Genomic DNA, 11,289 nt, shown 5'->3' with positions numbered 1-11,289 from the left:
GGAGGATGGAGGGCCCAGCCAGACCCAGACACAACACAAGGCCGGCCAGGCTGCTCTCTTCTCCGTCCCCCTGAGCTCAGCAGCCCTTCACAGCTGGGCTGGAATGTGACCTGCTCCAGATTTAATGCCAAACTTGGCCCTCCATGTGAAGGGGGGATGAGGAAAGGGGGTGGAGGAAGATAGGGGGCTGGTATAAACTAGAAAATGACACGCACACATGCACAATTACGCTTGCCTGTGAACATACAAATACACGCAGACAGACAGACCGACAGACAAACTGGCAGACAGACAGACTGGCAGACAGACAGACAGACTGGGGCAGACAGACACCTGCTGTCAGTAATTTTACAGGTATAGAAGCGCAACACAGAGATAAGAAGTGTCATTTTTATTTCTTTACCATTGTGTTATGAACATCTTTATCATTTGGATTTACAAAATAACATAACATAAGTCTGTCCATTATTGAATTGGGTTTATCTCTAAAAGGAGGGGATAAAAAATAAATAGGATGTTAAGAACAGAAGTTCATATCAGCAATCATGGACTACAAAGTGGTTTCTAGTGGAATCAAAGGACTTGTTTGATCCATGAGTTTTACATGACATTATCGTGAGCTCAAGCACTCAGAATATATATTACAAAATGTCTCTTTCAGGATACCATAGATACTTTAAGTCAACATAATATAACATTCGTATTAACCAAGGCACAGAGTTTAGCTATCTGTCAGGCATTAGTACATTCATACCAAGATAATATATTTGAATTTAAATATTATTCAAAGAGCCATTTTAGTTTAACTAAAATATTTCCAAGGTAAGCACTTGATATAAGATACCACTACAGTACTATATACGGACAATTAGCTCTCCGTTCAGAAAGTCAATCCACACACTTGATATAAGATACCACTACAGTACTATATACGGACAATTAGCTCTCCGTTCAGAAAGTGAATCCACACAAAGTATAAATCTGTTGTTGTTTTAAATATACAGGTACCTCCAGCCATTTCCATAGTACAGAGGAGCCCCAACACTTAATGTCCAAACTTCAGAGTGAAGGAGAGAGACGAGAATCTGGAATCAGCTAACAGCAGCCGTCATCTGAGAAAGTCATGGATCTTCTAGATATCTATTGTATATGGAGAACATCTGAGTGAAGGAGATAGCCAGTGGAAAATATGACAAAATGCATACAAAATGTGTCTTCTGTGGAAACTAAAGAGAAGGTCATGGGTAGGGAAACAGCTTGTCGGATCAGTGTTAAGGTATTGGTTCAGTCCCCACCTTTAGGAGAAGGAGGAAGAAATAATCAACAAAAGCCATCATCCGGCTACTGAATGATAAGAAACTTTGAAAAAGTCCCAGTCTACTCTTCTAGATATCTTCCCTACTGGATAGTGGGGAAATCTTAGACAATAGCTACTACTGGATGCTAGAACCAGTTTGCTTTTCCTGATATAGACAGCTCTTGTACAGGATACTGGGGATCTCTCAGAGAGTAACTACTGGTTTGTTGGGAACTCTTTGAGAAAATCACAGGTCTTCTTGTGAATGACCTCTCGGAGCTTCCTGACCCTGCGTGCGGTGGAGCTCCCCACGAAGCTGTCGGGCTGCAGCACGGCCATGCCGTTGTGGACGTCTCCCATGATGATGAGCTGCCCGTTGGCCATGGTGATGTTGGGGCACGGGCAGTTCCAGTCCATGTTCATCAAGGTCACCTCCAAGGGTTCCTGGCCCAAGAACTTGAGGCCCATTTTCTCGTCCTTTAGGATCTCCTCCACGGTGATCAGGGCGTGGCCCGAGTCCTGTTCTTCAGGCAACTCTGTCACACGCCCCAGGATGATGAAGTCGCTCTTGCAGAAGCTGGTCACCATCTTGCCCCGCGGTTTACACATCTTACAGTTATGGTTCTTCGGAAAAGGACACATCTCCTCGCAGGCCTCTTTGGATTCAAAGTTGTTTTCATTGCCTCCACAGCCGCCCCAGATGAAGGACTGGCACTGTTTGAGGGTGCTGCTGTAGGCCCAGCGGGGCTCGTAGGCCTTACAGGGTCCCTGCAGGCTGGGGAGAGAGCAGGGAGCCGACAGCTCTGCCCCGCACGACAACATGCATGTCTCGTAGCTGTCAAAGTGGTTGCGGTTCTTGTTGCACTGGCTGTAGGTAAAGGTGAAGCAATTGTTCCTCTTGGCTTCGTAGTACCAGCTTATGCTCTCCTCCCCACAGTCGTCACTGTCCGGCCCCTTCAGGCACTCTTCGGCGGGGAATGGGAATGGGTTGGTGGCATTCCCTACCTCACCCTCCTTCTGGCCCGTGTCTCTCTGGATCACCGACAGTGGGTAGTGGGAGGTCACAGCCCCCCCCAGGTTCTTGGCCGTGCATGTGTAGATGCCGGCGTCCTGTTGCTGGGCATTGTAGATGACCAGCTGGCCGATGTTGGTGACCACTACGTTCCCCTGCACGTGATTGGGCCTCATCACTGTGTTCTCCTTGCCCTCCAGCTGCTTCTCCCAGGTCACCTCCGGACTGGGCTTACCTGACACTTCGCACAGGAAGCTGGCTGTCTCGCCCACAAACACAGCCTGCTGAGTGGGGTTGCTGAGCATCATTGGAGGATGGATGTCAGCCGGGGGGGTGGTCTCCAGGAGGGCAGTGGTTGGCCGCAGGGTGGTCTCCATGGGCAACGGGCTGGTGTTTGGCCAGGTGAGGTGGTACCTGCAGAGGTGATGTCAGAGAGAGAAGAATAGATTAGTTACCACAGTAATGTAATCTACCTTGAGCTGGGTGTGTGATAGACAAAGGTTGGTACAAGAAACTCAAATGCATAAAACAAAAGCTAAGTGAAACGCTAGATTGAGTGAGCATTACTCCTGTGTAACTACAGAGGAATACAGATCTCATACAAATACAGAAATATATGGTTATTATGTCTACAGTTATAATTCAGAATCCCATCTATTCATTTTCAGTTCCTGTTACCATAGAGATGGATATCAACATAACAAAGCAGTCATAGCACAACAAAACAGTAAACACCGCAGTCTATTCAGAACTTTTCTATTAACATGTGATTAATATGGGAGTCTATACATAGATGTTTCCTGTTTACCTGCAGGTGACCACAGAGATAGAGATGCCCTTGGAGCAGGCCTCTGCATCCATGTAACACTTGTTGTAGTAGGTCATACCGTCTGAGGCACATGTGAAGTGGGGCTCTCTCTCACAGCGGTCTCGGCACTTACACACGGGCTGGCCCTCCCAGATGTCACACTCGGAGCCCTGCTGCGTACACATGAACTTGTCACACTTGACCCCTTTTGGCATGCCAACCGGCCCCTTCTTGCCCTTAATGTCCATGTAGCGCGCCGCCACACAGCTCTTGTTCCCACACACGTTGTTGCAGCATTTCTCAAAGTTTTCACAGTCCTTGGGGGTGATAGGGGATACATGGGAGGTGTTCTGTTAGGATCAGCATGTTTCAGTTCATTATGCACTCAGGGAACATATAGGATGTTAAGGAACTTGAGAGTGATGCACATTCTAATGTAATGAAACAATACTATGCAATGTGAGGTTGATATTGTAGGCTATACATTTTACATGCTTACTTCTCAATATCTCATAATGCAGAGTAATAAAAGTTATTAGATTCAATAGTCATGGGTGGCAGGTAGCCTAGCGGTTAAGAGTGTTGGGTCAGTAACTGGTATGGTCAGGTAGCCTAGCGGTTAAGAGTGTTGGGTCAGTAACTGGTATGGTCAGGTAGCCTAGCGGTTAAGAGTGTTGGGTCAGTAACTGGTATGGTCAGGTAGCCTAGCGGTTAAGAGTGTTGGGTCAGTAACTGGTATGGTCAGGTAGCCTAGCGGTTAAGAGTTTTGGGTCAGTAACTGGTATGGTCAGGTAGCCTAGCGGTTAAGAGTGTTGGGTCAGTAACTGGTATGGTCAGGTAGCCTAGAGGTTAAGAGTGTTGGGTCAGTAACTGGTATGGTCAGGTAGTCTAGCGGTTAAGAGTGTTGGGTCAGTAACTGGTATGGTCAGGTAGCCTAGCGGTTAAGAGTGTTGGGTCAGTAACTGGTATGGTCAGGTAGACTAGCGGTTAAGAGTGTTGGGTCAGTAACTGGTATGGTCAGGTAGCCAAGCGGTTAAGAGTGTTGGGTCAGTAACTGGTATGGTCAGGTAGCCTAGTGGTTAAGAGTGTTGGGTCAGTAACTGGTATGGTCAGGTAGCCTAGCGGTTAAGAGTGTTGGGTCAGTAACTGGTATGGTCAGGTAGCCTAGCGGTTAAGAGTGTTGGGTCAGTAACTGGTATGGTCAGGTAGCCTAGCGGTTAAGAATGTTGGGTCAGTAACTGGTATGGTCAGGTAGCCTAGCGGTTAAGAGTGTTGGGTCAGTAACTGGTATGGTCAGGTAGCCTAGCGGTTAAGAGTGTTGGGTCAGTAACTGGTATGGTCAGGTAGCCTAGCGGTTAAGAGTGTTGGGTCAGTAACTGGTATGGTCATGTAGCCTAGCGGTTAAGAGTGTTGGGTCAGTAACTGGTATGGTCAGGTAGCCTAGCGGTTAAGAGTGTTGGGTCAGTAACTGGTATGGTCAGGTAGCCTAGTGGTTAAGAGTGTTGGGTCAGTAACTGGTATGGTCAGGTAGCCTAGCGGTTAAGAGTGTTGGGTCAGTAACTGGTATGGTCAGGTAGCCTAGTGGTTAAGAGTGTTGGGTCAGTAACTGGTATGGTCAGGTAGCCTAGCGGTTAAGAGTGTTGGGTCAGTAACTGGTATGGTCAGGTAGCCTAGCGGTTAAGAGTGTTGGGTCAGTAACTGAAAGGTTGCTGGTTTGAATTACTGAGCTGTCTAGGTGAACAATCTGTTGACAACAAATGTAATATTGTGGGCATATACACCAGTGTCTGCTATTTCCAAAAACTGTAGTCTATGAACAAGTATCTGATTGAGGAGATATTCAATCTAATTCAAAGAGAAATTCAGAAATAAACAACAGAGGCAATGTGGATCACAATTGAATTTGAATGGCCAAAAACAGTGCGCAGTGCGCATGTTCCACTTATCTCCACCTTTAATTCCATGAATTAAATTGCAGAAACTTTATGTAGATAAACTTTTGACAGAATAAAGTGTCCCCTATTTGTCTCCAGCCCGCGAGGAAAACTGATACCAGAAACTCACCCGGTCCAACTCGCACTCGCGCATACAGGTGCTCATGGCGTCCACCCACAGGTTGGGGTTCATCTCGTTGGGGCACATGCCCGCGTGAGAGTACACCACTTTGTTGGGCATGGACATTGGCATCGCTTTCACCCTCACACAGCTGTCTATGATCAGGAGCAAGACGTAGCACTGTCCAAAGAGAAACCAGATCCATCGAGGAAACAACATCCACCACATATCCAGCGCGTAACGGGACTTTCACAAGGATCCCGAAGAAATAAAACAAGATCCGAGGAGCGTCGAAGTTAGCAAATTTTCCCGATGAGTGCAAAACAATTAAATAGTCATAAATGACAAAGCCAAAGGGAGAAATTAAGTTGAAATGTAAAGTAAAATGTGATTAAACGGTCAGGAAGACGTGTGGTCAGTGCGGAGTGTTGCTGCAGTGAAGAATTCCGTCAGTCCGCTGGTCAACGTTTAATAGTCTGGAGAGATTAGGTGGTATTTGAACCATATTACTTAAAATATAACTACATTAATTACAGTGGCTAGTCTATCCCGACAGCAAATCCCAGGCGAGTTACAGTTCTGATGAACATATTAAAAAGTCCGTAGCAGCAGCAGGCTCGAGCAGGGACCTCCGGCAAAATACCTGTGCTGTGCGCGTGTGGAGCGCAAGGCGCGTGTTGACACCTTTTCCCCCTTTGTGTAAAACCTTCATTGTAGCCCACTATGCAGTACTGTAAATGTGGAAAACATACTGTGGTAACATAAAAACAAATTATATTCATATTCATACTGATACAAGTATTTTTATATTAACACAATATTTACTCTTGTGTTGATACACATTTAGATATTTGGATAATAATATCTAAACAGTTAACTATCTGGATCAATATGGCCTTATTGAACACATTGCATAGTGCTTTTTTCAACCTTTTCCAGGAGTGGGTTTACATCTTCAGAGATGAACCAGTAAAACCATGTGGAATGAGCTTAATACATCCATAATACTTGCCTGGGGAAGGCAAGGGTCAAATTATTGGAGATCTTTGCTCTGAGACTTCTCTCCTGCTACTGTAGGTTATATGATAGTCGGTGGAATGTAGCCTAACAGTTAGCGCATTGGGCCACTAACCGAAAGGTCGCTAGTTCAAATCCCAGAGCCGACAAGGGACGTGCTCTTGAACAAGGGACTTAATCCTAGACAATGGTTTTCCCCACTCTCCAAGGGTGTCTCAGGGAGAGTTGCGATATGCAAAACACATTTCCTATTCACAGAGTTGTGATATGCAAAACACATTTCCTATTCACACATGCATATAAAACACACTTGTACATGTGTGAAATAGGACAAATATAAGCACTGACTAAATTATGATGACTATACTATCGTACTATACTGTATGTACAGTGTGAATGGGTCTCCTGGTGATGGCACCATACCCAGTGATATTCTTCACAGACACAGTATTTTGTCACCAAGCTTGGGTAAGTTACTTTCTAAATGTAATCAGTTACAGTTACTAGTTACCTGTCCAACATTTTAATCAGTAACTTAACTTTTGGACTACCCAAACTCAGTAACATAATCTGATTACTTTCAGCTACTTTTGGATTACTTTACCTTTAAGAGGCATTAGAAGAAGACAAAAATGATCCATCAAATGCATTTGGTGTGTCATCATAGTCGTCTCTGACGTGTGGCCAGACTCCCTCAGCTGCAACAAACTTAAACTTGCTCCTTTTTCAATGCTGAATTGAATATCATTGAGAAAACAGATAGATGACATAATGTATTTGTTTTCACAAACATCCTCTCTGAATGTTAAAGTAATCCAAGAAGCAATCATCTATTTTTTTCTAAAGCAATCTGATTACAATATTTTAGCTTGTAACATAATTGATTACAGTTTTTTAAAGTTTTTTATGTAATCAGATTACATGTAATTTATATGTAACCAGTTACTCCCCAACTCTGCTTGTCATCCTGGGGTCAAAGGTTTGTATTGAACTCTGGAGAACGCTCACACATCTCCCTACTCGGCCACTGATGAATATGCCTCATGATTATGGAAACATCAGCAACACCTTGATCCTCTGTCATAAGACCTGTATAGAACTGACAGAACATTGGCATGACACGTTATAAACAGTCAACAGAGGACTCAATGAAGAAATGAGTACACAATGTTTTGAAGTGTCGCAAAGGAACAGCCTACCTTAAGAGCAACTCCCTTTCTGCCTAATTTCCATTTTCCGAGACCTCTCAGCCCATCTACTATCACTGTTCTGAACATTAGTTCCACGGGAGGCTGCTGAAGGGAGGACGCCACATAACAATGGCTGGAATGGAGTAAATGGAATGGTATCAAACACATGGAAACCATATGTTTGATGTGTTCAATACCATTCCATGTATTCCTTTCCAGCCATTACTATGAGCCGTCCTGTGGTTAGTTCTGAAAGAGAGAGGGTCCATGATGTTCACACACAGAGGTACAACAGGATCTTTCCCATAGCTGTCAACCCAACATTCTATGGGACATGGATTGAGTGGTCTGTATGCATGTGTAAATCTACATCAGTCTCTCTCCATCCAGTCTCCTTCCAAGTGGAGTCCCTGCTGTGTCTAAGAGGCCCAGGCCCCTGCAGCTCTAACTTCAGTCAGAGCCCTCACTGACCCACTGACCAGGCACACTGACAGACTAGCAACCTGCTGCTCACACACATAAACACACACATACAGACTCCACACATGTATGCACACACATTCATATATTCCACAAACACACTCATACATGTGCATATACAAAGTGTGTGAACGCTTGCGCGCCCACACACACACACACACACACACACACACACACACTAAAACACAAGATAACACACTAACGCGCGCAAGTGCACACGCACATATAGACACACACACACACACTACCATAATCTGAGCAACAGTACAAAGTGATCCCTTTTCTCACAACATGCATTCAGACGGTTTGATGCCTCCTCACCCCCAGCCTCACCCCCAGCCTCCCCCTCCAGCCCTCACCCCTGGGAGGTTGAGACCCCAACATTCCCTCCAATGCTGACACATGAAGGCTTGAAAACATGTCACATATTGAATAATGATTTCCAGAGAACCCCCTCCAAGCACTCTGACACCCTCCCTGCATTCAGCCTATATGTCTTGTCTGCAAACAGTTCTTTTGACCTTCTGTGAGGACTTTGCAGCCTCTCTGAACCTTGTCCAAAACAAGCACAATGTTTTTTTGATCACTTATATAATCGTATCCAAACCCACGCAATTTCACAGTATGGAGACATGATAATAAAACAGTCACATAAATATTCTATAAGTTCCTGTGTGTTTTGGTGTTCTTACAAAGGATTTTATTTCCTGTTAAAATAAACAGGGGTGTGAGGTGTTTTCTCGTACTGTCTTTCCCTTGTTGCTGGCAGTACTCCATCAATCTACAAGTAAAAAAGCTGAAAGCCATAAACATAATGAAATGTAGCTCACTGAAAAGTAAACTAGACAATATTTCAAAATTCCCCAAATTGCGTTATTTCACAGGTTGACATAGTGTGATTTGTAACCAGCAATACAATCACAAGCACCACACAAAGCCCTCTTGCCTTGGTCAACTCAAGCCAATAAGGTCCAGATGGGGTGATGTGTGATGTGACCTGTCATTCTGAGAAAACACCTAAATCTGATACTGAATCTGTTCTTAATCTGTTTCTACCTAGATTCCCTTCTCGCCACCCTGCCCTCTCAAACACGGGAACATTTTACACATTTGCCAGGATAATATTAGATAGTGTATAGAATTTATAGAATACTGAGTCACAGGACAAAGGATAGATTAGCATACAATCAAGAACAATTAGTTCAGTTCAACCAAACCTCCAAAGATTGGCATCTTTGAGTTGCAGTCTGACAGATGGGGATATGGGGATGTGTTGTTAATCAAAATGAAGCTGGTCAAGGACTGCCTCGATCAAGGGCTGGTCAAAGACTGCCTCGGTCAAGGGCTGGTCAAAGACTGCCTCGGTCAAGGGCTGGTCAAAGACTGCCTCGGTCAAGGGCTGGTCAAAGACTGCCTCGGTCAAGGGCTGGTCAAAGACTGCCTCGGTCAAGGGCTGGTCAAAGACTGCCTCGGTCAAGGGCTGGTCAAAGCCTGCCTCGGTCAAGGGCTAGTCAAAGACTGCCTCGGTCAAGGGCTGGTCAAAGCCTGTCTCGGTCAAGGGCTGGTCAAAGACTGCCTCGGTCAAGGGCTGGTCAAAGCATGCCTCGGTCAAGGGCTGGTCAAAGCCTGCCTCGGTCAAGGGCTGGTCAAAGCCTGCCTCGGTCAAGGGCTGGTCAAAGACTGCCTCGGTCAAGGGCTGGTCAAAGACTGCATCGGTCAAGGGCTTCACTGCCTACACTGACTTCTGAATCAGCATCTAATTCTATGATTTTTATCCACCAGAAAATGACCTGTGACCAAGCTATACAAAAGGGTTCTTCGGCTGTCCCCATAGGAGAACCCTTTTTGGTTCCAGGTAGAACTCTTTTGGGTTCCATGTAGAACCCTCTGTGTAAAGGGTTCTACATGGAACCAAAATGGTTCTTCAAAGGGTTCTCCTATGGGTAAAGCCAAAGAACCCTTTAAGGTTCTAGTTAGCACCTTTTTTCTAAGAGTTTAGTGATGCAGTAATACCTGATTATCTCCTTGAAGCTGTGACCAGTACAGCACCTGTTTCCCACGGTGATGTACCAGCCCTCAGAAATACACAGCGGGCTTAGAATGTGCCTGAAATGTTTTTCCATTCCTGCCTTTTTTTCTTTTTACAGTGGATTTACAATGTTGTATGTGCATTTGTGCAACAGCTAAGTAGCGCTGTGCTTTATCCCCCGGTGAACAGCACGAATTGCACGAAAACCATGGTGCAGGGCCACAGTCCAAACCCATCGCTTTATGTACCTGTGAGTAACGTCGCCCTTTGTCTCCGTTCCTGCGGGGAACATATCCAAGGTTTCTGACCCTTAAAGCACTTAGGAGCCTTGGCCATGGAAGAGCCAGCCACTGGCTTTGCAGATGGTTCTGTCTGGGTAGGGACTGAGGGCTGTTAAAAAAACAATGAAGGTGTTATTGCTGGTTCTAATCTTATTAAAGTGTCTGACACCAAGACAAAGGAGAGGAACGCGTCCAGCCTCAGCAGCAGCCTAAGCTGGTTCCTAGACCCTGACCCAGGGAGGAGGCCAGACACATGATGGCTAGACATGGCACACGTGTGCAGACACACACAGACACACACACGCACGCACGCACGCACACACACACACACACACACACACAGAACATGTATGAAGGTCAAACACCCAGGTACATAGACTTAACTACATGCGGACACACACACTCCCACACATATCCGCCCGCCCTGACCAAACAGCGGCTAGACATGTAGCAAACAAACATACAGAGACCTACTTACCTACGCACATACACACACCTACGAGCACGTCAGCACACAAATATCACTCCGTTAAGTGTCACTTTCCAGCCGGTTGGTATTACGCAACTAGTGCCTTGCTCTTGTGTCAGTTGAGCAGGCCTTAAAACATCTGCTGACCACATGAGGAATATTTTCATTCCTTTTCCAACCAGCTTGTGCACTTCGCACATATTTGGGGGCAGTGTGGCGATAGCTTACTCACTGTTTGTGTTCTTTAAATTAGGAAGAGAACATAATAACATTCCTGCACTCTTGAACATGGGCTTTTATAGTACATGTCAACACTTATACAGACATTGCAGGGTCAAGTGTGTGTGGACCGGCTGAAAACAAAGCTGTACACAACTAACTATCAGGAACAGCCACTAAAGACATCTGACATCTGCTCCTGTCACCTAAAGGAGTTCTGCTCCTGTCACCTAAAGGATTCCTGCTCCTGTCACCTAAAGGATTTCTGCTCCTGTCACCTAAAGGGTTTCTGCTCCTGTCACCTAAAGGATTTCTGCTCCTGTCACCTAAAGGATTTCTGCTCCTGTCACCTAAAGGGTTTCTGCTCCTGTCACCTAAAGGATTTCTGCTCCTGTCACCTAAAGGGTTTCTGCTCCTGTCACCTAAAGGATT

The 11,289-nt window shown here is 45.4% G+C and overlaps 1 protein-coding gene across 1 annotated transcript; it reads right to left on the bottom strand.

Moving 5' to 3' along the window:
* Positions 1-376: 376 nt before the first annotated feature.
* Positions 377-5,832, bottom strand: LOC109880354 (WAP, Kazal, immunoglobulin, Kunitz and NTR domain-containing protein 2). The gene is made up of 3 exons (XM_031816756.1): positions 5,182-5,832; positions 3,118-3,434; positions 377-2,723 (listed from the first exon to the last, which is right to left on the bottom strand). Exons 1-3 carry the CDS (start codon positions 5,398-5,400, stop codon positions 1,514-1,516), a joined length of 1,746 nt encoding a protein of 581 aa, XP_031672616.1. The 5' UTR covers positions 5,401-5,832; the 3' UTR covers positions 377-1,513.
* Between the last annotated feature and the right edge of the window lie 5,457 nt (positions 5,833-11,289).

Source organism: Oncorhynchus kisutch, unplaced genomic scaffold (genome assembly GCF_002021735.2).
Source record: "Oncorhynchus kisutch isolate 150728-3 unplaced genomic scaffold, Okis_V2 scaffold866, whole genome shotgun sequence".
Taxonomy (NCBI): domain Eukaryota; kingdom Metazoa; phylum Chordata; class Actinopteri; order Salmoniformes; family Salmonidae; genus Oncorhynchus; species Oncorhynchus kisutch.
This window is presented reverse-complemented; position numbering and strand designations above follow the sequence as displayed.

Excerpts from the sequence above, each read along its gene's own strand:
- LOC109880354 (XM_031816756.1), bottom strand. The coding sequence starts at position 5,400 with ATGTGGTGGATGTTGTTTCCTCGATGGATCTGGTTTCTCTTTGGACAG. Across the intron at positions 3,435-5,181 it reads GCGAGTGCGAGTTGGACCGG|GACTGTGAAAACTTTGAGAA; the intron begins GTGAGTTTCTGG and ends ATCACCCCCAAG. Across the intron at positions 2,724-3,117 it reads ATCTCTGTGGTCACCTGCAG|GTACCACCTCACCTGGCCAA; the intron begins GTAAACAGGAAA and ends TCACCTCTGCAG.